The sequence below is a fragment of the Eschrichtius robustus genome, chromosome 9, assembly GCF_028021215.1.
Source record: "Eschrichtius robustus isolate mEscRob2 chromosome 9, mEscRob2.pri, whole genome shotgun sequence".
NCBI classification, from domain to species: Eukaryota; Metazoa; Chordata; class Mammalia; order Artiodactyla; family Eschrichtiidae; genus Eschrichtius; species Eschrichtius robustus.
Genome location: NC_090832.1, coordinates 19703358 through 19730297, shown reverse-complemented (window position 1 = coordinate 19730297; position 26940 = coordinate 19703358). Strand labels below are relative to the sequence as shown.

The 26940-nt window shown below is 33.8% G+C and overlaps 1 protein-coding gene and 1 non-coding gene across 5 annotated transcripts in view; both read right to left on the bottom strand.

Moving 5' to 3' along the window:
* The window catches only part of SHPRH (SNF2 histone linker PHD RING helicase), an 85905-nt gene that overhangs the window by 42082 nt on the left and 16883 nt on the right, over window positions 1-26940 (bottom strand). For all 4 annotated transcript variants that reach the window (XM_068551094.1, XM_068551095.1, XM_068551097.1 and 1 more), the window contains 12 exons: window positions 26015-26093; window positions 25215-25365; window positions 23943-24051; window positions 23054-23310; window positions 20915-21574; window positions 19368-19619; window positions 18466-18544; window positions 16423-16586; window positions 16049-16305; window positions 14770-14891; window positions 6830-6918; window positions 4683-4775 (listed from right to left, as the gene is read on the bottom strand). In XM_068551094.1, coding sequence (XP_068407195.1) covers window positions 4683-4775; window positions 6830-6918; window positions 14770-14891; window positions 16049-16305; window positions 16423-16586; window positions 18466-18544; window positions 19368-19619; window positions 20915-21574; window positions 23054-23310; window positions 23943-24051; window positions 25215-25365; window positions 26015-26093 — 2312 coding nt within the window. The remainder of the gene's footprint in view (window positions 1-4682; window positions 4776-6829; window positions 6919-14769; window positions 14892-16048; window positions 16306-16422; window positions 16587-18465; window positions 18545-19367; window positions 19620-20914; window positions 21575-23053; window positions 23311-23942; window positions 24052-25214; window positions 25366-26014; window positions 26094-26940) is intronic.
* On the bottom strand, window positions 1640-1712 carry TRNAG-CCC (transfer RNA glycine (anticodon CCC)). The gene has a single exon. It is a non-coding gene; the product is annotated as a tRNA-Gly (tRNA).

Here is a 26940-nt window from a genome sequence, read left to right as displayed (position 1 = left end):
CTTTATTTATTTAATCTATTTAACTCAATTTAAGCATTGAACTCTACAAGTATACTGTAGAGAACATAAAAGCCATGCTAGAAATTCATAAGATGTATATTGAAGAGATTTTACCTGTAAGCCACCTTGACTTACATTTACCTGTCAGTCACATAATTTAAGAAATTCCAAGGATTTGCTCCCCAAGTTTCTAATTTTTTAATTTTAAAAAATGGGAGGGGAAAGAACAGTAATATTTCAAACTATAAGGCAAAACAAGAATACATTTTAGAATTTCTTGTCTGATTCAGTTATTATAATTTCTTGGAATTACTTCAGTTTAGAAATAATACTTTGGGTTTTAGGACTGAATTGTGTTTCTCAAAATCTATGATGAAGTCCTAACCACCAACGTGACTATATTTGGAGACAGGGCCTTTAAGAAAGTAATTAAATGAGTAAATGTAGATAAATGAGATGATAAGGGTGGAGCCCTAATCCTACATGACTGGTGTCCTTACAAGGAAAGAGAGACACACCAGGGATGCAAGTACACAGAGAAAAGGCCACATGAGGACACAGTGAGAAGGCAGCCATCTACAAGCCAAGGAGAGAGTCCTCAGGAGAAACCAACCCTGCTGACACCTTGATCTTAGACTGCCAGCCTCCAGAACTGTGAGAAATACATTTTTTTTAATTAAAATAAATTTTATTCAATTTATTTAAATTAAAAAACCCAATAGTTTACCCATTTCTCCACACCCAAGCCCTACCTCTTTCAACCACCAGTCTGTTCTCTGTATCTATGAGCATGGTTTTTTTCTTTTTCTTTCTTTCTTTTTTTTGGGATTCCTCATATAAGAGAAATCATACAGTATTTGTCTTTGTCTGACTTATTTCGCTTAGCATATAATACCCTCAAGGTCCATCCATGTTGTTGCAAATGGCAATATTTCATTCCTTTTTATGGCTAAACAATATTCCATCATATATGTATACAACATCTTCTTATCAATGGACACGTAGGTTGTTTTCATGTACTGGCTATTGTAAATAATGCTTCAATGAACGTAAGGGTGCATATATCTTTTCAAGTTAGTATTTTTGTTTTCTTCAGATAAATACCCAGTAGTGGAATTGCTGGGTCATATTATAGTCCTATTTTTAATTTCTTGAGGAACCTCCATACTATTTTCCATAGTGGCTGCAGCAATTTATATTCCCATCAACAGTGCACAAGAGTTCCCTTTTCTCTCATCCTCACCAACACTTTTTATATCTTGTCTTTTTGAAAATAGCCACTCTAACAGGTATGAAGTGATATCTCATTGTGGTTTTGATTTGCATTTCCCTAATGATTAACGATGTTGAGCATTTTTTCATGTGTCTGTTGCCCATCTGTATGTCTTCTTTGGAAAAATGTCTATTCAGATCCTCTGCCTATTTTCTTTTTCTTTTTTAAAAATGTATTTATTTATTTCGACTGTGCTGGGTCTTAGCTGCAGCACGCAGGATCTTCACTGCAGCATGTGGGATCTTTAGTTGTGGCACGTGGCCTTCTTAGTCTTAGTTGCGGCACGCGGGCTTCTTAGTTGCGGCGTGCAGACTTCTTAGTTGCGGCATGCGGACTTCTTAGTTGCAGCATGCATGCGGGATCTAGTTTCCTGACCAGGGATCGAACCTGGGCCCCCTGCATTGGGAGTGCAGAGTCTTACCCACTGGACCACCAGGGAAGTCCCTCTCAGCCTATTTTCTAATCACCTAATAAGGGGTTACTATCTAAACCCCTGATAAGGTGTTAGTATCTAAAATATATAAATAGCACATACAACTCAATATCAAAAAAACAAACAACCCAATCAAAAAATGGGCAGAAGACCTGAAAAGACATTTTCCCAAAGAAGACATAGAGATGGCTAACAGGCACATGAAAAGATGTTCAACACTGCTAATTATTCGAGAAACGCAAATCATAACAATAACGAGGTATCACCTCACACATGTCAGAATGGCTACCATCAAAAAGTTTACAAATAACAAGTGTTGGGGATAATGTGGAGGAAAGGGAACCCTTGCATACTGTTGGTGGGAATGTAAATTGGTGCAGCTACTGCTGCAAAACAGTATGGAGGTTCCTCAAAAAACTAGATATAAACTACCATATGACCCAGCAATTCCAGTCCTGGGTATATAGCTGGAAAAAAAAATGAAAACACTAGTTCAAAAAGATACATGAACCCCAATGTTCATAGCAGCACTATTTACAATAGCCAAGACATGGAAACAACCCAAGTGCCCATCAACAGATGAATGGATAAAGAAGTTGTATATATTTACAATGGAATATTATTCAGCCATAAGCAAAAAATGAAATTCTGCCATTTGCAGCAACATGGATGGACCCAGAATATTATGCTTAGTGAATGGGTCAGAAAGAGAAAGACAAGTATCATATCATATCACTTATATGTGGAATCTAAAAAATAAAACAAATAAATGTATGTGTACAACAGAAGCAGACTCACCGATGTAGAAAACAAACTAGTTGTTACCAAAGGGGAAAGGGAAGCGGGGAGGGACAAATTAAGGGTATGGAATTAAAAGATACAAACTACTATGTATAAAATAGATAAGCAGCAAGGATATATTGTATAGCAGTGGGAATTATAGCTATTATCTCATAATAACTTATAATGGAGTATAATCTGCAAAAATACTGAATCACTATGCTGTATACCTGAAACTAATATAATATTATAAATCAACTATACTTCAATTAAAAAAAGAGTGACTGTCCTTTCCCCATTGTCTAATCTTGGTTCCTTTTTTGTAAATTAACTGACCATATATGGGTGGCTTTATTTCTGGGTTCTCTCTATTCTGTCCCATTGATCTATGTGTATGCTTTTATGTCAACACCATACTGTTTTAGTTACTATAGCTTTACAATATAGTTTGAAATCAGGGTGCATAATGCCTGCAGCTTTGTTCTTAATCTTAAGACTGCTTTGGCTATTCAGGATGTTTTCTAGTTCCATACAAATCTTTGGATTGTTTATTCTATTTCTGTGAAAAATACCATTGGAATTTTAATAGGGATTACATTGAACCTGTATATTGTTTTAGTTAGCATGGACATTTTAACAATATTAATTCTTCCAGTTCATGAGTGTGAGAAATAAAATTCCTGTTGTTTAAGCCAGTCTGTGGCATTTTGTTATAGAAACCGTAAAAGACTAATACAAAAAGGATTTAAAAATTGTTCCTCTTTCAACTTTTCAAGACAAGAAGGATCATGTTATTTGCAAGTAACAGAAGTACTGAAAATTTTTATTCTTATAAGTTACCATTAGGAAAAAGGAAAATTCTTCACTTTTGTCCATTTAACTGAAATACTTAACTGACTCTTGAAACTATTTTATGAATGAAGAGAGGGGATGATCAGAGGCTATATGGGACAGTGGGAGGAAAACTGGAAAGACTACTGAACTGAAAATCCCAATGCTTCCACTTAGTAGTGGGTTGAGCCATATGAAATTGCCAATACTAGACCATTTTTGATTTACAACAGTGGCAATTTCATGAGGTCAACTGAATAGATACAACTCTTTTGACTAGCCATTTTTCTTCCCTAGGCTTCAGTTACTCCATTTGCAAAAGGAGGTGGTTGAAGCAGATGATTTCTCGGATATTGTCCAGCTTTGAAATACTGTGGCTTCATGTACCGTGAGAGTTAGGCAAAAGTGATAAAGCAGTCTCCTTGGAAATACATCTATATAGTATGAACCCTCCTCCTCATGATGCATTTTTTATTTTTCTGTCACAACCTTCCAATTAATTTCTATTAAAATTCATTGGCTATAATTAGTTGGTCATTAGAGCTGTCTACTAATAGATGGGACTATCTCCCAGAAAGCTTCCTGTCACTGAAGGCATTTAAACAGAGTGACTAATTACATATAAGATTAGATGCCTGCATTGGGAATAAAATTTCACTTGAAAATTTCCAACACTTAGACTGCCATCTAGCATCAAGAAAGGGCTGTACATCCTTATACAATCTCATTTTTTATCCTGTTAATTCAAATAAAGGCTTCATTTACAGGTTTAATACGTGTCAAACATACTTACTACTCTTTTGTTTTTAGGTTTGCCACCTCTCTTTGAGTTTTAAAGCAAAAATCCATGGGGGAATTGGCATAATAAGCATATTAACAATAATTTATAATAACACTGTTTCTAACGAGAGGCAATACTCATTGCGGAGGGAACTTCTTTGAGAGGACATAAGAAATACAACTGAAAATTTAAGTTTATTTATTGACTTAAATAATACACTGAAGGGTGGAGAAAGTACAAAACTTTTTATTTTTACTAAATTACATCTTTTGCAGATCTGTCATGAGATCAACAAGATTTCCTTTTTTCATTTGTTGTTTATTTACAGTCCTGTGCTGGTTGGCTACCAAAAGCCATATCTACAACAAGCAGTTGCCATATAGCTGCAGGCAGATCATCAGAGAAACAAAATAATATGGAGTATTGCTATTCTATGCCACCCAAAATCAACATGGCAAAGTTTAGAACAGCAAAGCAGTGAGAAAACATGGTTACCTTTATATGCCCTAGGAAATATCAATTAGATGGAGTACGAAGTCTGAAAAAAAATTCTTTTATAGACAGAATGAAAAAATAATAATTACCTCTTCCTCAAGTCTGCCATCTCTCAGGGTAGGAGGTATCCCTGGGTGTTTGGCTATCAACAATTCCATCAGGTTATGGGTAGCATGAAGTCTCTATAAAACACACAAAAGGCAACAATTATGACAGCCAACGCAGTGAACTCTAAGGGGAGAACCTACTATTATTAAGGCATACAGAACACTAACACCGCATTTAAGATTTAATCACCGAATTCTTTTCCTTTAAAACAATTTGAATACCAACTTTCTCAGAGTCAGTTTTACAGTAATTATCTTAACTCATAATGACATAAATTTCTAATTAAAAATATACAGTTTCATGAACATGTCTATGTATTTAACAGAGTATGTAATACAGGTATATTTCTTCTCTTATACATGCACTTGTCTATATGGGGAAATATGAGTATGCCAAGTAAGTCCAGTAAAGTAGAAAGGTTGACTGCACAGACTTGATTCCTCTTCTCCTGGGAAATGAGTCTGGATGAGCCTAGCAATTATATTATGATAAAAACAAAGATAATGAAATATATTAGAAAACAGGGCTGTGACCTGGATCTGTTGAACTTAAGGGCTGAAAAGGGGAGGAGTTAGAGGTGAAGATGGTGTAGAATAAAGGAGAAAACTCCATCTTAAATCTCTGTATTAAATATAAGCCAGGCATCTCACTGTGGTATTGAGTCTGTGACTGGTTTGAGGCTCCCTCTGGAGTAAAGGGCTATGAGAAAAAATAAAGTGAATGTAGTTTCTATCTAATCTGAGTCTTTATTTGAGAAGACAGCTAAAGGCTAAAGGATGATGGGAAAGGAGTCTTTCTGGTAAGGTCTGATTTGGTGTCAGTGGTTTGAGACTATAAGGGTTTATTCTGTTTTGCTACAAATTACGGGCCGTGGTACAGATCTTTGTAGAGTTAATCTTTGAAGAACTACCTCAAATGTCTTAGGTCTTTTCATCATACTTTCATAGATAACATAATCAGTAGCACTATCAGATGTAATAGCAAAAACAAAAGTATAAATACCATGAAAGAAAAAATGGTAGAAACTCGGCTCCACTTCTCTGTGTGCACTTGTGGAAGAGGACTTCTGTTGCTTTCTGCACAAGGTGGTGGAATGAACTGGGAGGAATACTTGTCTCTCTCCATTCCCTTACACATTTTATCCCAACACAGCAGGGTGGCTAATCTGACTTGATAGAGCAAGACATTTGGTGGACCATGCTTTATCAGCAGCTGGGGTTACTGTGAGTCAAAAGCAAGAACCAGGCTGACTGATAGCTTACTCTTCACTCCTGAATTCAGGCATACTGGACCTGTCCTACTTTTGTTTCCTTTATTCAGGAGCACGACACCTTTGTACTTGCTCCTTCTCGCATGTGGTAAATACATTTGCTAAAGGTCCATGACCTTCTGTAATCCTTACCCATGCATAATATAAGTAGACTGGTATTTAATTTTCTCTCTTCTTCCCTCTCCCCCCATACACTCCTCCTAATACCTGCTCAGGCACAGGTGAACATGTAGGTCCCAAGGTTTAGATTCTGAATGGTAAAAAAGAAGCCTCACCTGGGACTCAAGCCTAAACTTACCAAGATTCACAAAAGTATCCTTATTTACCATTTAGCTAGAGAGCCTTGTCTATATGATCCACTGGACTGAACCAGGAAGAGGAAGATATTTCACACTTAAGTAAGTGTTATAATTCAAATATCCAAATCTCCCTAAAAGACCTCCAAAAATTAAACTAGAAGATCATTGGATAGTTTTTATTATCACTTAGTTTCATTTTTGAGTTTAACTCAATTTCTCTTCTTTTTGGTGAATACCATGTGAATAAATATGTTGATGTTAATATGTGAAGTGATAAAACTGACCCCATTCTTTGAAATACAAATATTTTGAGCTGCTTTTCTAATGTAGCTTAGGCTTATCTAGTCAGCCTTGTGGCCAATACTGACCTGAGCAGACAGAATAGTGATTCTAAAACTTTTGTGTATATACAAATCACCTTGGGTGCTTATTAAAAGAACATGATTTCCAAGCTTCATCCCCAGTGATTATGACTCAGTCCATTTGTTACTCTTTGTCCTCTTAAATATTCAGAAAAATTATTTTATAAAAAGCAAATATTTTGAAACTTTTTACTTACTTGCAGTGAATCAGTTTTGAGCTTTCCCTTGTGTTCCTCAGATGAACGCAGCACTTCTCTGTACAGTTCTGCTGCCAAGGCATACTCACCTGAATAATCAAAATATATTTAAAGTATAAGAAAATCATGTATTTAGTTCCCAATGTCATCTAGTTATCTATAATCTAAAAACACCTACTGTAAAAATATAGCAATTATTACAATTCACTAATTTATTTTTTAAGAAAAGGAATTTAACTTGGTATTAATATGACTGCCCCAGTAAAAGAAGCTGGTAACAGCACCTTTTTTTTTTTTTTTTTGGTTAATTTCACAGACTAGAACACCAAACACAATGTTTTAAAATTATACTGAAAAACAAACTCTGAATTAACTTTTAATTTAAACAAACGGTTTTCTTCTTGTTAAAGTTACTGACTACCAATCAGTAGTCATTAGGATGTTTGCAATTAAGGACAAATTTGGGGTACTTACATGTATTTATAGACAAATATTCAAAACACTATGACCAACGTACACATAATTCTCAGAAAAATAATGCACTCTTCTTGATAGGAATTGTTCTTATTGGTATTTGGCCAGAATGATTTACAGTTAATAACTACATTTCAAAAACTTAGGAATTCTTTCTATTTCTGGTCACACAAATCACTATTAGTCTGAGATTTATGCTGTTTTTTATTATACATAGTTAGCACCTTATTCAAATAAAGTAATTAAAAAAGTACCAAAGCACAGGTTGGCAAACTATGGCCCACGGGTCTAATCTGACTGCATTTTTGTAGGGTCTACAAGCTAAGAATTTTTTTTACATTTTTAATAGCTGAAAAAATTAAAATAATAATAATATCTTGTGACATGTGAAAATTACATGATATTAAATTTCAGGGTCCATGAATAAAGTTTTATTGGAAGTCAGCCATGCTGACTTATTTATGTACTGTCTGTGGCTACTTTTGCATTACAATAGCAGAGCTGAATAGTTGCCACAGATCTTACGGTTCACAAAACCTAAAATATTTATTATCTGGTTCTTTCAGAAAAAGTTTGATGAGACTTCACTGAAGAAGAGATGAAACATTTTTAATGGCTTTGAGTAATGGAACCTATGTTATTTGCTGCCTGGGGAAAAACTCAAAATTGTTAATTGATACATACAATTAAAATAAAAATCTAACAGTGGCAAAATCATGGAATACAAGGGGAAAAAAGGTAAAGAGATGTTCTGGTTTTAGTTTGCTGAGGAAAAAAGGTTTTTTCCTGATCATCACATACACTTGCATTTTTATTTTTTTTAACTTTAAACTAGTTTCATTAATATCATGGATTTAGAACTTTGCTCATGGCCATAATGAGTTTTCCATATATACACCTTTGTAAATTTTGTTGTTGGTTCTCTCTCTCTCTTTGTTAAAGTTGATTTTATAGATGTAAATTTTATTGTGGTAAAATATACATAAAATAAAACTTACAATTTCAACCATTTTTAGAAGAGTGCAGTTCAGTGGCATTAAGTACATTCGTTCATACTATTGTGCAAAACACTTGCTTTTATACCACTGCTTTATATCTAATTCTACCAGTTATCTAATATAAAGCTTTCTAAAGCACACGTTTTCACAGTACTTTACAGTCATCCAATTTCTATTCACTTAAATAAAGGAGAAGATTATTTTTGCAATAATAAAATTGCATTACAATGTAGGAGTAACATAATTATCTTCACACAATGAACTCTCTTTGAAGAGTTCAAATTTTTGAAGATTTTTCTAAAGCTTTTCAAAAGACATATGGATTCTATTAATAGTTATACTATCATTTATAGAGAATAATTCATTTAACAATTTTCCCCTCATAATTATTATACCTTTTAAAGAAGGTACAATTACTAGACTATAATAAAAACAGTTGAAACTGAACTAGTCATTATAATGTTTTTTTTAATGCTTAGTAAAAAAAAAAAGGACGTTTTCTGGGGAAGACATAAAAATATGCATATTCAATAAGCTATACAAGTTTAAGCCAAATATGGAAATACCTGTTCTTTGCCACTTGATGGCACTAACATTTCCAGGTAAACAAATTGTACTGGTTCCATATTGCCAAACTAATTTTCTCCAAAAAAACACATGTAGAAATGAAAAATGTACGTGACGATCAGGAAAAAAGTTTTCTTTCCCAGAAAACTGAATCTAAAACACTTCTATACCATATATATATGTGTGTGTGTGTGTGGGTGTGTGTGTGTGTTGTGTATATATATATTTCATGTATACATTGTACAAAATTGAAATAATACCATGTTTTTAATACCATAATCAGTGAGGACCGTAGAATATACATTGTATATCATATATATGTTTGCATACGATGTAAACAAATCCCTTTCGAGTTTGATATTAATTTTAGATTTCTTTTAGAAGTCAGATCTTTACTCTCTAATCTCTAATATTAGAATAGTTTAAATTATATAAGTTAAATATGTAATGTTACTTTTAAAAATGTGTATCGTTTAACATACTACTATGAGTTAAACCATGGAAACTAAAAGTAGTTAATCCTCCACAGTTAAGTTCATAATTACAATTAAATGAAGAATAGACATACCATTTATTAATGGACTTTCTAATAGGAATTTCTCCTAACAATTAGCAATAGTTTCCATCCATAGATAAATAAGTACAGTGGGAAGGAATACAGTGGAAACTATCTGAAAAGAGCAGTGAAGCACCTCCTGTTACACCACAGCACGGTGTTTTGCCACATAGGAGCCAACGACATGCTGATCCTGCTGGAGTGTTACAGTGTTTGGAAATGATCAGATGAATAACCTTTTCTCCCAATTCCCGTATTATGCATAACTTTACCACAGGGAAAAAGAGACAACAAATCTGACAAGGAGACTAGAAAAAAGGCCAAGTGAAGAAATTCATTTACTGTCTTAAGCTTCTGAGTCATAACAACATAGAATAAAATGAGGAATGCAGTTTTAGAATTAAGATGGGAAATCTGAAATTTATTTTTATTATTGTGACCATCTGCAAGTAACACATTACTCCATTTCAGAAATTTTTGATGGTGGGTTTCAACCGACTATAGACAGTATAATATTGAGGTTTACAAACGCCTGTTTGATCAAGAAGCAGACCTAGTATAATAAAAAAAATTAAATATCTGATTTGAAACCAAAAGATCCAGGGCCAATTCTCTGTCACTTACTAGCTGTAATCTTGAGAAAGCAACTAAGTCTTGTGAACTCATTTTCTCATATAAAATAGGGATGGTAATGCCTCAACTATTGGGTAATTATGAGGATAAAACAGAATATATACATATGATGGTGTTAATGCATAATATAAAATGCTTGTAGAAAAATGATCATTTCTCAGATATGAGGCTAGATTTTAATGACCTGACAATATTTTAAACAGCATATTCATTATTCCTGTATTTTTTAAGACCAAGCACACATATTTATTATCTGTGATAGTCACTTATTCTGTGGATTTTTATCACAATTATTCCACTCAACTAATTTGGGGCTGTGAGAAGCTGGTATTAGATACTAATTATTAGATAATTTCCCAATTTTTGCCTATTTCCAGGTTGAAATAAAGGAAAGTATGTTTCAAAAAATATTTTCTATTAAAAGTTGCCTTACTTAGTCTTTCACTATGGATTGTAAAGCACAGATCATTTTAGATTTTAGACTGATGCCTGGAATACTACATAGTCACAGGCACACAGCAACTGAGATGGCATTGATGATGATGGTGATGATTAAGAATTACTAGAGAAAATCCAAACTTGCAAACACTGCTAGTTAAATTGAAACATATATTTTTCTGGGTAACTGATTTATTTAAGGTCTTAATAGGTAAATGAGAAAAATGGTAAATTTTCTCCATAACTGTGCATCCAAGTAGACTAACAGATTAGTATCTTTGTGGGAAGGTTGAAGGAACTGGAATTTATCATGAAATGCCTTTCCAGCTCTAACACTATGATGAGCTAACTCCACAGATTTTGTGAGGAATATAGAAATAAAGAAGCATCTGTACATCCTAAATTATCAAAAGTGCTTAAAACTGTACATTACTTCACCATTATGAAATACTAACATGATGTCAAGGACTATAGCCTACTTAGTTTTAGAAAGACTAAAATCAAATTATCTAAACCAAAGCCATTAGAGGTTTAAAAGTAGCTTTATAGAAAGGTACACTTACATCAGTAATTTCCTCATTATTATAAGAAAACTCCTAAGAATCACTATGGTATAAAAGGTACAAAACTGTACAATCTCTCACTACATCACAACTACAATAAATTGAAATAGTTGTTGAAAAGAGCACTTAGTGATTCACTGAAGTTGCAAAAAAAGTAACACTTGATTTAAGATAGCCAGAAAAGTTATCATGAAAAAGTCTAGAATAAACTTATGCAAAGAATGAATGATTTTTGCAAAGAATGAAAGGTAGAGGCACTGAATTAATTCCAGGTTTACTGTAAAAGTAAGTTGAGATAATGGAAATGAAGCTAATGAGTAAATAAAGTAACAGAAAACTGATTGTACAGTTTTACATTCTCATCAGCAGTGCATGAAGGAGAATTCCAGTTGTTTCCACATCCTCACCAGCATTTTATCTGTTTAATTTAAGCCATTCTAATGAGGGCATAGTGGTATCCCTGGTGTTTAAATTTTACATATACCCAATGACTAATGATGAATATTTTCATGTGCTTTTTGCCATCTCTACATATTTATTGAAGTCTGTTTGAATATTTTGACTATTTTCATTAGGCTGTCTTCTTCTTATTGGTTTTTATTAGTTTTTTATGTTCTAGGTACAAGTTCTTACTCAGATAGGTGATTATTCTCTTGAGAGCGCCCTCAAGAGTAGAGGTTGTTAATTTTGATGAAGTCAAATTTATCAGTTTTTTCTTCTTTTATGCATTGTCCTTTTGGTGTCATATCTAAGAAATCTTTGCCTAATTTCAAATCACAAACATTTTATCCTTTGTTTTCTTCTAAAAGTTTTACAGTTTTTTTTTTTTTCTTAACTTCATGGTTGGATTCTATTTTACTTTGAACTTTTTTATACTTGTAAGTGTTCAGTTTTTAAAAAGTATGCATACGTACAAAAATAACAAAGGCACATTCGAATCAGAATACACTAGAACTCATAAATAAACTCAAGTTTGTTCCTTGACAAAAAACGACCCAGACACTGTTCTAGATTCTGGGGGCACAGCACTGAATAGAATCACTCCAAAATCCTGTCTTCAAGGAGTGACTTCATCCCTGGAAATTCCTCTGGATGAGAGATGTCCTGGCAGGGGATCTGGCCTGAGTACTGAAATTTCACATTATATAGCACCCTCTTTTTTATTTTTTGAACATATTAAAGTTTTATTGATCTCACACATATTTTCACACTTACCAAAGCACACAAAACACCTATGTATATATAATGTCTACATAGTCAAGAAGGTCGAAGCTTGATGATTCGCTCTTATCACTTTCTAGATAAACACTCCTTTAATACCAGCAAAAATAAAAACATACTGATTGAAGCATCCATAATTCCTGAGATGCTCCTAGAAAATTAGTCGTTATTAGCTATTGCTGAATGATACATTCTAGCATGATAAAAATGCACACAGTAGGAGAGGTCTATTATAACACATGGGGTAGTACATTTCCAAGAAGATTTTGAATCAACCAAATGTTTTTTGAAATAGAGTGAAAGTGAAAAGAGGCCCTCCTATAGTTCCTAATATAATTGTGAAAACACAATGTAGGGGGAAATGTAAGAAAACAGAAAGAGACTGCTTAATTCCTTTCAAACAGAAACTGAATTGCTGCCGCAGTTCTCACCATCTTATTTATTTATCGGACTGCTCGTAAATCATGTCACCCACCAGGAAGCAATGCATCAGGAAGAGTGCAACAGTGTCACAATCCCGAAGAAGGGGAGAGAGGTGCAGCCGAATGACAAAAAGGCACCATCAACTCAAAAAAATGCAAACGGTTTTATGGATAAATATCATATAAAAGCATCACATGGGAGTCAGAAACTAGTTTCAGAAACTGCCTACAGGCCAAAACAAAAGAAAAGATGCTTATAACAAAGGACTCACATTTTGTGAACTGAAACTTGGTATTTCTTGAATACCAGAGATTTAGAGATGGTCAACTACCATATTTGTGAGATAAGCAACTAGCTTCTCATCCTCCTCCCCACCAAGAAGCAAACAGAACAAAACAAAACCTGGCCCTGTTTTCTATTTAAAGAACACATTTTTTTCTTTAAGACATACAACTGTCTGTGGAAATGTCTGTGAGGGAATACAGACTTCCCGTTTTACTTTGGAATGTAACTTTCAATCAGTCCTTGGTTACTGTTGTCTTTAAAGAGCCACTTCCTACAGAAGAAGCATTAACTACTGAAGTCCGAAGCACACAGTAGCTTTTCCTAAGGTTATAGTTGTCTATGATTTTAAAAGAAAGAACCTATATATTTCTTTTTTTTAAAATGTAATCAATCAATATTTTTCTTATTGAAGTATAGTTGATTTACAATATACATTTCTTTATAAAAATGCTTATAAAAGTTTTATGGTTTTAATTTCAGTTTAACATCCTCTTTATTTTGAACTGTTTATATAGTGCAAGGTTAAAGTTGAACTTTTTGAATATGGATAACTAATTGTTCCAGTACCACTTACTGAAAACACTAACCTTTCTCCACTGAAATGCCTTTGTGTCTTTGTTGAAAAATCAACTGATCATAAATAAGTGGGACTAGTTCTGGACTCTATTCTGTTCCATTGGTCTACTTGCCTATCTTTATGCCAGTATTATACCGTCTTGATTATTATAGCTTTAAAATAAGTGTTGATTCAGGTAAATCTTCCAACTATTTTGTTCTTTTCCAAACTTGTTTTGACTATTCTAGGTGAATTTTAGAATCAGCTTGTCAACTTCTATAAACAGCCTGCTAAAATTTTTGTTTGGGAAAATTCTGATTGCATTGACTCTGTATATCAATTTGAGATGAATCAGCATCTTAATAATATTAAGTCTTCTGATCCATGAACATGGTATAACTAGGTATTCTTTAATTTCTCTCAGCAATATTTGTACTTCTCAATGTTTTTGTGATTTTTGTATGGGTCTTGTACATCTTTTTTCCAAGTTGATGTCAAAGTATTTCATATTTTTTTTGATACTACTATGAATGGTATTGTTATAATTTCTTATTGTTCATTCCCAGTATATAGGAATAAAATAAATTTTTATATATTCATCTTGTCTTATGCAACCTTGCGAAACTCATTTATTTGCTCTAGTAGTTTTCCTACATAGACAATCACATTGCAGCAAATAAAGATTTTTTCCTATTCAATCTGATTAATTGTTTGTCTTCCTCTATTAAGAATTTAAGGTCCACAAGATCAGAGACTACTTTATTTTACTGTATTATTTTTAGTGCCTAGATCATACCCAGCACACAGCAGACATTCTAATATTTGTTGGGAGAATGAATTTATAAACACTATTACTTTGTAAATCAATGATCAATATTCACTTGAATGTGTCAAATTTTAACCATTCTTCTATTTCTAGGCATTTTGGTTGTTTCAGTTGTTCACTACTATAGACTAAGATCAATAATTTATTGCCAAATCTTTGTTCACATTATAATTTCCCTAAAAAAACTTCTAAAAGTGGAAATGTTTGGTGAAAGCATATGTAAACTTTGAAGGTTTTTGAAGTGTTCTGTATAACTGCTCTTCATTAAGCTGAACCTATTTAAATTACGATTAGTACCATGTGAAAGTGTTTTTCTTGGGAAACTTTGATTTCTACTATAACTAATCTTCCTTATTAAGTGTTTAGAAGAACCAGAGATAACAAAGCAATCACCTTCTACCTTTAATGATGTGGATGCCTGCTAAGCCATTGAGGGCACAAACTAGCTGCCGATGTGCTTCTTCACATTCAGTTCCACATTTCTTCTGCAGAGATGTCAGCAGTTCCTCCATTGTCATGGTGCTAAAAGAAAAGGGAGATTGTTCAGAACTAGAAAGAATCCTAAGTTAGAGTATTATATTACATAAGATCAAGAGTACCAGACTCTTACAGAGTCTTTATGATCTTCAGTATCTTTCTGTTTACCCCCATTTTCACCATTATCACTTTTAGCTTGATTACCTCTTACTATTCTAGCAAGCATTCTTCTGATCCCATCATTCTTTAACTTTCTCTCATTTCAGTCAGTGAAGACCAGAACTAGGAAAATCTTCCTAAAGTACAAAGTACACATGATATATTAGAAACAGTATGGGTGTGAGAATGTAACACTGAATCTGCATCCTAGCACTAAACTTAATTAACCTCTAAGAGCCTGATTTTTTTTAATCTGTAAAGAAAATGAATATTCTCCAAGGATCAGCTCAAATGCCATTTCCACCAGAAGGCTGTCTAACATTAACTACTTTATATAGAAATTACTGTCATACTCTAATTGTCCATAGCAATTCATATATACCTCTTGTGAAATACATCATGTTTGCCTTACGTTATAAAGATCTATAATCTTTGTCAGCTCCTTTATTTGTCTATAAACTGCTTAAAGGCAAGGACAAAAGTCAAATTCCTCTTTATGTTTCTTACAGCACCTGAAAGGGTATCTTTTTAATATCAAGTGCTAAAAAAAAGGCCAGTTCTTGAATCACAGTCTGATGAACAAAAAAGTTTCTGGGACAATAGAGTATTGTGGGCATAAATAACCTTAATGTATTAGAAAGGAATAATCAAAGAATATAGCTAGCACGACTATAAAGAAAATATTTAATGGTAATCTAATTCATCTAATTCCTGATGTGGGAACCAAAAAATATAATGCAAAAAGAACAAAAGCCTTTCATATCTGGGGTGCACCAGAAAACAACCCCCCCAAAAAAAACAACAAAACCCTACAATAGTTCTAATTTTAAAGAAATGTTCAAAACCATGAAAATAATTTTGATGTGATTCTCTTTCACAAATGGGGTTCCATATTCAAGAAAAATCACCACACTGCTTTAAAAATAGCTGACAACTCAGTTATAATACCCTGAACGAAACTGTGGGCTAGGAAGCTAATTGCTTAAATATTGTCTATTACTACTGTATTACCAATTGCAGTATAAGAAAATTGGTAATAAAACCTTTTCTGGAGTGGCAAGAACTCCCCACGAACAGCCTGTGGGTGGCAGCAGGCCTGCCTGAGCCTCAGCAATGGATACAGGATGGAGGTGACAGTCCTTCTGTCCAGGCTGCTGAGCTTCAAAGCCCAGTCAGAAATCTTCCTGAGTTTTACTACTGCATCCTGGCAGCACACTTCATGTTGACGGTGATAGAAATGTCTTTCCACTGGAGAAAAGTGGAGCCAGTGGATTTCTTCTGTCTGAGGGGGTATCTGGATCTATACAGAGGAGAAAAAAGAAGATTTCACCTGGAAATTTAACTTGCTACCAAAATTCTGCTTTTCTTCTTTTTTTTTTCCTAATACCCTTAATCAATAAAAACTTATCCTACTGACTTGGTCAATCACATCTTTCTTTGCAGACCTCCACAGTATCTTGGCAATAAAGCTGTAGAGGAGCTGAGGATTCTTCTTGCAGTAAGGACGATAGAGAAGTCGAACCCACCAGTGTTTGACACAGTAAGGTTCAATACCAAGAAAGACCACTAACCCAAAAAGATCTGAAAAGAAAGAAAAAAAGCACACTGAGAATACAGACGGTGCCCAACTTACAATGGTTCGACTTACAATTTTTTGACTTTACCATGGTGCAAAAACGAATGTTGTTAATTAATAAATCATCAAATCTGATTTATCTCTATCAGTCTAGCATAGTGGATCTCAACTGAGGTGGAGGTGGAGGGGTGCAATTTTGCCCACTGGAGACATTTGGCCATGTCTGGAGACATTTGTGGGTGTTACAATTGCAAGAATGCTACAAGCATCTAGAGGGTAAAAGCTCAATATCCAAAATGCCCAGAACAGCTCCCCCAAAAAATGAATTATCTGTCCCTAAACATCAATGGGGCTAAGGTGGAGAAACCCTGGTCTAACACAAAAAGAAAAAAAATGAGACTTCTACTTCCAAATACAACATAGTAAGTCACGTCAGGCTAACATTCCCATTGCAACAACTACAAAAAGAACAGATATATTACAAGAGTCATAGTATTAAAGATATCAGCGAATCATGGAAGCAAAGATGAAAGATAAACTAAATTTCTAGAAATTTGGGAAAGGCTATTTTTTAAGGTAATTTGGGCATGAGAAAACTTTTGGGGGTGATTATGCTGACTGCGGAAATAAACTCACAGGTAAATACATATGTCAAAAATTTATAAATTTTACATTTTAAATATTTACAGTTTCATTATATGTCATTTATACCTCAATAAAGGTGTTTAAAAAAATTAATAAAAAATTTGTTGAATGGTGACAAGTGCTCAAAACACCTGCCAACATCTTATTCAACCAAAATAAACTAACTGCCCAGGGAACTGAGGAATTATTGCTCATATTTTTTCAATATTAAAATTAGAAAAAAAGTAACTTTGATAGTCATTTTCTTTTTTCTATACCTTCTCAGCTAACTTTTGAGCTGAATGATATCTTATTAACACCTAAATATCATAATTGGGCAGTTTCCAATGTAACAGCAGACCACTAAATTTGGCCTTTTAATTAGTCTGATATTATTCTATAAATATGTTTCACAATGTAACTTACTAAAATTACACAGGTATTTAAATATATACCTAAAATCTTCCTAAAAAACATTTTTCCCCTAAAAATAATCATCAAAAAAAAATTGTTTTTCACGTCATTGTAATAGATATTGATATTTTTATTTTAGCAGAATGATAAGTTATTCTGCTAGAAACAAACAATATATGAAAATTTGAATTTTCAGAATGATAAATTTTGAGGATGAATATTTGCCACAGGACTCCAAGAATATTTATATTTTATAATTTAACCACATTTTAATGACAGCTTTTCAGGAAATTTATTATGTAAAACAACACATAAACTTTTAGTTTTAAATATTTGCAACTTGAACAAAAGTTTTAAAAATGCAGTCTATGTTCTATGGAAAAAATAAGTTATATGAATGCGATTAATGTAGAAGCATGAGTTATACTGTGTGAGCGGGAGGTCCTTATTTTTATAGACACGGCCAAGTGAAATTAATTCCTTTTTCCTCTCTCTCTGGCTCTTTCCCTTTTTCTTTCTTGTCAGGTTCTTCCTGTTTTCTACTCACCATTTGGAACTTTGAGTTCAAGTCAGGCCTATGTCTACACTGCTCAAGCACGCACAGTAACTGCTCAAATTAGGACAATGGGACTACTCACCATATATCTATCCTCATATATACAAATAAAAATCACTTGATTCCATTTAAAAAGGTAAGTGTTTGAAACTATTAGGAGTCAAATATAAATACATATATAATCACTTAAGTAAGGATTTTAGCCAAAGGTAAACATAAAATACTTCTTGTTCAAAAAAATTAAGCTTTTCAAATATATGCAATAAATATGTGAGAAAACCATACATTACCCTCCAATCCTCTCTGTACTGGAGTGCCACTGATGCACCAGCGGTTAATCCCACTTAAGCGCTGAGCCATTTCTGCAGCCTGATGGGAGGGAAATATGAAATAAAAAAGAAAAGAAAAAAGACACAGGAAAAACTCAAAAGTCAGGAATATGTTTACTTATGAAAATAGCCCATGACAAGCTATGTTTCAGGTCAGATGCATCTGCTCTTATCAAACACTTATCACACTCAATACTGAATGTCATATTCAACGGGCTATCTTCTAGTACAGTGGTTCTCATTAGCAGGAGGCTGCCATGTGTCCTTCCAAAGAGGAAAGGTAGTTCAAGTATGTGTAGAATGAAAATACCCCCTGAATGACTGATACATTCCCTAGACCACCCCATCCTCCAGATGTGAACCACCATGCTAATAGACATGATGTATAAATTCAATTCAGGTTACAGACTGGCCAATGAAGACAGAATAAAGACATACAACAAAGTCCGAATAAAAATTCTGTCCTCTAAAGTAGTATTTTTCTATTACCATTTGGTCTCTCTGATCAAAACAACTGCCAAAGTTATCAGAGGCTATATGATGAGCCTTCCACATAGCAGAAATGCTTATAAAAGTCCCTAAATACTTTGATCTGCATCACACAAAAACTGCCATCTTATTCAAATATACATGTGCATTGTATTTAGAGCAATGATTCACAGATTACCAAAATAATTCCTAAGGATTATATAGTTCATACACAGAGAAAAGCAAATGTTGAGTGTTCAAAGGCAAACTTTTGGCCAATGTCAATGCTGTGGGTTAACTACACTTAAACTATTAAATTTTCTATGGACAGTCTCCTCCAATCCCTTTCCCTTTTCTCTTCCCCAGCCCTCAGAAGGTTCTGCAGAAATTCTCACTTTTACAGTAGGACATTCAACCATCTGAGCTTCATCAAGGCAAATCCTCCACCACTCCACAGCTACGAGGGGGCTGGGAATGGCCATATAGCGCTTCTGGTTCCTTAAGCGACGTCCATCCTCACTATTGCTGTGTGGGATATCTACATAGTTTAGTTCTGAACGAAGGACATCGTAAGTAATGATGACTATATCCTGTTCTGCCAAAAAATGAGGCTGTAAAAAACCATCTTTCTTCACTCCTTGATATACCTAGGAAATAATCAGCATAGACATAGTTATTGCAGAAAGGCACATCAAAGATACTGAAATAGTCATTTATTTATACACTTACTGAGCCCTTTCTATTTGTTTAGAACCAAACATGCTATAAGATACATCCTATACCTGTCTAGAGAAAGATGCATTTTAGTGTGTAAGACTAATAACATAAGTAATGTGAATGGAACAGTAAATGTGAAGTAAATGTGAAGGCTCACAGTGGAAAGACCAATTCTATGGCTAAGAAGGTAAATTCAGAGAGGAATTCAAATTTGCGGTAGATCTTGAAGTACATTTAGGAGTCCTCACAGGTGGAGAAAAAGGGAAAAGGACTTACAGGTAGGTGGGCAGATGGAATAGCTTGTACAGAAGCACAATGGTGTGAAAAAGTAGAACAATAAGAACTATTATTTACTGAATGCCTTTTATATTTCAGACACCATGCAAAGTTTTATCTCCTACTTTCAACAACAATCCTGTTAGTTGTTATTATTTCTATCCCACACATAAGAAACATGAAACATGAAGTGACTTGCTCCAAACTGGTAGAGTCAAGATTCAAACCAAGGTTTGCCTACCCTACAGAACAGAGCTCCTCAATGGCAAAGATGGTGTTTTACATATTACTGTATTCTCCATGCCTATCATAGTGGCTGAAATCTAGAAAACATACATAAAATTTGTGTGGAAAGAAGAACAAAGAGAGTAAAGAAAACTAACATTAGTGAACAACAACATTAAATGACCACTTACTATGTGCCAGCACTTTATCAAATCATTTAATCTTCACAAAAAGTCTGTGAGGGGGTACTATTTTCAGAACTTAGCACAATTCCTGGCACATAATAGGTACTCAATAAATATCTGTTGAATGAGTAAATCCTTATTTTACAGATGGGGTAACTGAGGCTTCAGAGGAAGATTCTGGAGCTAAAAGTTGAAAGATCATACAAGTTCATACTATTACACAATGCTGCCTTTGAATTGCATTTCTCTCAGAGTATAAACGCTTATACAAAGACTTTTTCATTTATATGATCAAGATTTTTTTCAAAAGCTTTCATCTTTCCACCCAAAGTGCTTTAACTTCTGATGTCAGAAAAGAATAAACAGTCTACGGTTCTATTTCTTACTCTCAATTTCCTCTTCAAGTTCTGATTTAATATTATTATTATCTCACTAAGTTAATTTTTGGGATAAAAAACAAAGTGACAAAGATTATAAAAATTATCATGGAGTGAAAATTTACATTTTCCTATCCCTTTAAAGAGTCCAAACTACCTTACCAAGACCCGAAGAGATGATGACCTCACATGTCTGTTGATTTCATCCACCCATTGATGACAGATGGAACTAGGGGAGATGATCAGAGTTGCTCTTGTTGATACTGGCTCCATCGCAACAAGGCAGTGGGGGCAGTAGAAAGGTTTAATCTTCAGATTCTTCTCTTCATAATTCACACATTTTGCGTGCTGCCACAAGTGGCATTTCAGGCACTGAACACGAGGCTTACGGTCTACCTGGTCAACTTCACCACATATGCACTCAAAGTGATAATCGGAGGAATTATAGGGACCCATGATATTAGAGTGTGGCATGTCATGACCAACAGGATTTAGAGATTCAGCTTGGTCCTTTGCTGCATGTTTTTGCTTGACTTCAAAGACACATGTACTTTCAGATGTGGTAACATCAGTAACTGCAGAGTCACCGGCAGCTGGACAGAGATCCTGTGAGCTGAGGTTGATGTTAAGCTGACTTTTTTCCTTTTTTGTGGATGGAACAGGCTTTTTCCTCAATTTACTACGATTTCTCCTGGCCTTATAGTAATAATAGTAAGGATCATCATCATCATCAGAGGTGTTTGATGGCAAGTATTCAGAATCTGTGTCCTTGCTCCCTGGTTTTCTGGATTCTTTCTGAATTTTCCTTGGACTCCCCACAGCCTATGAAAAATACTATTTATTTAATTTATTTCAACAGAGTGACATATCTGAAATGAAATGCCCAACTTCATGTGCTTTACATAAAAATCTAGTAGCCAGTCTTTGTTACCCCTTCCCTGAGGAGAATCACTCTTGATCAGTGGCTTTCAAGTTGCTCTAAGAACTCCCCTCCCTGATTTTCCCTCCAAAAGCAAAAGAAAGCTCTACTGCAGTATCATTAAGATTTGGAGTGAACAAAAATTAGAAAGATAAAGGGAGCTACTAATTTTGACATCAACTTCTTATAATTTACAATCTGCCTAAATCAATAAAAGACTGGTAGTTTATAATACATAAATATACAAACTAGGGCAATTATAAAAATACCAAGTATTAAAATATAGCATTTAAACAAAGTGAAAATTAATCTACTAGTTACTGCAATTAGCAAATAAGTTCCTTCTTTCTTTCTCCTTTCTAACTGTGTACCCTCCTGCAATTATTTATTGAATGCCAATTCTGTGCCAGGCATCATGTTAGATGCTGGGGATATATATATGAGGAATATTTAGCTCCTGGTCTCAAAGGGGTCTGTTGGAAAAGACAGAACAGTAATAAATAAAATGATGCTATAGGAATGCATAAGAGGGTTATATAACAGAGAGGGGCTGTGATGGGGAGGTAGGTGCCAGCAATAGCTTCCTAGAAGTGATGTTACAGTCAAGGTTGAACAGAGGAATGAATGACATTAACATGGAATGACTGGCATTAACTGAAGGAGATTTTCTTTTTTGGGTAGCAGAAGGATTATTAAAAGCACAGAAGTTCATTGCAGTCTTCTAACCTAGCTGGCGAGAAACTGGTGGAGACTCCCTGCTCTAGGAAATGAACTTTTTGGTCTGCCATTTCTTTCACAGTAGCTAAGCTGGTAACTCTACATTTTGAATTGTTGTCATTGGTCTTTTCTTGAGTTATGTTTGCCAATTTGTAACTATTTTCTTAAAGGCAAACTGAACTTATTGGCCACAAAGCAGCAGTTTTATAACAAAATATAAACATTTTATAAGGTGATGACATGGGAAAAATAAAAACTTATGTAAGAGATTCATTGTATATAAAGAGCTATGCAAATGTAAGGTATCAATATTTTTATAAAGTATGGAACATGCTTTTTTAACTGCTGACAACAACATGAGGGTAAGAAAAGTTATCTTAAATTATAATATGCTTAACAAACTAATTTTATAATTCACTCAATAAATATTTATTGAGTACCTGACATATGTCACGCACTCTTCTCCAGGCTTAATGGTGACCAAAAGAAAGTTGCTACTCTGATGGAACTTATATTCAGGAAGTAGAAAACATACGTCACAGCCGTAAGCGTTTTTCCTAATGTTTGTTTTTTTATCACCAGACTGTAAGAGCTTCAGACAGGTGGGGTCTGTCAACTTATTCTGTAAAGCATCACATAAAACTACTTAATAAATGCTCTGTTACCTGCTTTTTTGTTTTATCATGTATATCCTCTTCTTTGTAATTCTTTCCCAGTGTAAAAGTACCAGAAAAACCATGGCCTTTGATCTGTTTCACAAGACCTTCAAAAATTAAACATTTCAGCATCCTTTTCAGAAGACTCCTGTTCCGTTGAACATCATATCTATATATAGAACTGACATACTTGTAGATGGAAAGAATGGAAACTCCTTTTTTTCCATTCATTTCTTTAACAGCTGTCAGGATCATCACACGAGTAGCTAAATGCAAAAGGATATGCTAACTCAGTCAAAACAATTAAAATGAAAAGAAAAGAAAACTCAGTTAATCTTAATGTGTACCGAGGACCAAGTTAAGAAGAAAATAAATCAAAGATTTATTAAAGATATGTTGTCTGTACATCATCATTTTGAAGAATATGTAATAAAAATTTATCTCAATAATTAAGAAATAAATTACTGTGATGGAATAATTTAAGGAAGAATTACATTAATTTGCTAATCTTACAAATCAACTATCATTTAAAACTATATATAAAAAAAAAAACTTCTCACAGTTATTTACATAAATGCTACCATTAGCAAGGGAAACATTCATTTGCTAGCAGAATTTGAAGTAGCTACTCTTTATCAAAGCCTGGTTTAAACTGTAAGCTAAGGAAATTTAAATGTAACAAATTAAGCAAAAAACTGTCTGGACCAAGTCAAACCAAAGAATAAACGTTTATTTTTGTTAAGATAATATGCCTTGTAATTGAACTTTTATGCAAAGTATAAATAACTGTAGAAACAATTATTCATAACAATTACAAGATATCTCTATATAATGATTATAAGAACTAGAACAAAGACCACTGTAAAAAGGTGTTATCTTTAAGAGATTTCATACTTACGGGGGCACTGAACTTTTTCTTTTGGTTCAAATTCCATATTCTGGGTTTCTGTGTTTTTTACATTTCCTCCAGAATAATGTGATGGAATGAAATAATTCACCACTTTTCCCTGATATAAACAACATTAAGTAGTCACACAGTGTTTTGCTTTCAGTATTCTGAGTTGCTTAATAAGACAAACCCTCCTTCTATTAAGGAGATGAAAAAGAGTTATAATAAATTATGAAAGAAAGGGCTAAATATGTTATGCACACATATAAACCTTATTTTTTATTTCAGAGTTTACAGCTAGCCATCACTTTTTAAAATTGTACATGTTATCTTAAATTACCTAAATTCTAAGTGTGAAACTTCTGAAGTTAACTTTTTAAGCCTTGTTTAAAATAGTAATAACCCATTAAATTTGTAATAATACTCAAAATAACTTAAAATTAACACAGCTAATGAACAGAAAATATCCAAAGGAAGTTACCAATAGTTAAAACTGAATACTCCAACTCATTTTCTACAAAGGAAATAGACATTCCCTACTCTAACCCTTACTCAAATCTGAAAGGCTAATTTTGCAAACTTTATACTATTAAAAGATCACATAACCACTAAGGTTGTGAGCATGGTGGGCCATACAGGTAATTACAGTTATGCCTTTAACTAGTGGCCTCATTTCGGCAGGATTTAATGGGCTGATTTCAGATTCCATTATTGGAAAATATGAACTGTGAGCTATATTTGCCTCACTGAAGTTTTTTCTTTTTCTTATAAGCTCTAAAATTTGTACTTTTAAACACAATTGTATTTTGGAATAAAGACTCACAGTTTGTTTCATCTAGCAATCTAATTACTAAGCTGTTTATCCTGTAACAAAGTTCTAATTATTGATATTTGACTCTAAGATTTATATATCTGAGATTTGCAGTTTTTGAAAAATAGCTCTCAAAAATATTTAGCAGTAATACGGAGACTTGAAGTGGTGACAAAACATTTGAGGAAGTAATGAAACTTTCCTAAGGGGACTTCTCTGCCAGCTAGAAGGAAGCTTGGTAAGTGACAGCATGTTGCCTTCCTAGTTGGCCAATATCACTTTAAAAAACCCCTCCAGGTCACAAACATCCCATTTCTGTGCCTACTTGAAGTTAACTAACAACTAATATAAATCATTAGTCACAGAGTAAACTGAAAGTGTTGACTTAAGTGCCAAGCAAATGTTCGATATACGATGCTTTTGGAGAACATATGTCCCTGCTTTCCCAAGCCCTATAGTACTCCTACTACCTCAGGAAGAGTGAGAGCATCTTGTTTGACATCTTGTCGAGTATGTGTCAGAATCAGAGCCAAAACCTCTACTGTCTTTCCGAGACCCATCTCATCTGCTAAGATCCCACCAAGCAACTGTGGCCCAGCATTTGGGTACTCACGGATGATGCTAAGGAAAAAACAAGAAAAACACATCATAGGAATGCAAATAAAAATTACACTGTTCCTAAACAGAACTGGGAGAAATGCATAGAAGGCTAAGCTTTTAAAAATTATATTTTAGGTTGCAACAATTATAATCCCTAGATCACGAATATAAGAACTGTGATCAAAAACCTGCCTGAGCTGACAACTAAAGTCTGCAGAAACAGAATTGGTACTGTCATCATTTTTCTCTTCTGTAAATAAAAGGAAGCATGTCTGCCTTCTTTCTGTGACCTTTATGAATCTGTGAATAAAAAAATAAGAATGGCAATAACTACTGATTCACTAGTCATATTTAATGATTCCTAAAACTCTTTCATAATAGAAATGAACAAATTTAATGAACTGGCCCATAACAAGATGACATTTTTACCTAAAATTATAATCTCTTTAAATATCAATAACTATGCATCTTAAGTCTATTATACTGCATTTATCTACTGAAAAATTACATGTGCTATTAATTCTATGTCTATCTATAAAAATGTCTAATGAGACCTGGTCTTAGTATTCCTTCTTGAGGTACTGCTGAGGCTGAAGACTTACGCTACCAATCTCATACAGGTTTTTGTAATATTTATTTTTACTATCAAGTACATAAAGTTTTGCCTTACCAGCCTGTATATGGATTGTAGTAGAGTTTCAAACCCTCAGATGTAACAATTTCTCGCCATAGGAAGTGCAGGGCATTTTCTAAAGAAAAATATAATCATAAGAACAAGATTCTGTTTGTTTTCCTTTCTGCCAGATAATCACATTAAAAGAAAAGTAAGCTAACAGTCAGGACACCCTGGAAAGGCACATACACATGGGAAAAAGGCTAGGACTCCTCTCATTCTTTTCTTCAGATATTATTCTTTAGCTTCCTTTGCTTTGGGCACCAATATGTTCCATATAAACAAGTGATAAGACAGAAAAAGTATAGCAAATTACAGAGGATTAACAGGAAAAGAAAACTAATACATATAACCAAGTCTTACCCAATAAAGGAAAGTAGCTTATCTTTTATAAATCCTTCAAGAAGTTACCTGATGTCTTTAAATAACTCAACAGATATATGATACTGGACTAATACATTAACGTAAATCAGACCTAATCTTTTATATGGGTCTGAGTGGGAGGAAAGGCTTAACTGAGGAAATAATATCTAAAACTATAACACTGAAGTACTGAGTTTATTTCAGCCAGAATCTTCCACTAACCCTTCCCTTAATATTTTAAGTTGTTCAAACCAACTGCTAAGTAGGAAGTATGTCTCTACTCACCAGTGAAATGGTAAGTCATTTTTTGTTACTTTCTTTAGGGATTAATAGATGAAGTAGGAATACAGACACATAGGTTTAATAAAATGAAAAAAATTAAAAGATAAAAAGCTTTAATTTATGGGAACCAAGGGAACAGAAAAACTACTAAATGACACATGGGATTTAATCAACAAAATCCAGCCTGTGGACAAAAAAAAATGAATCACTGACACATGCAGCATGGATGAACCTCAAAAACATTATGTTGAAAGAGGCCAACTCCCTCCACCCAAGTG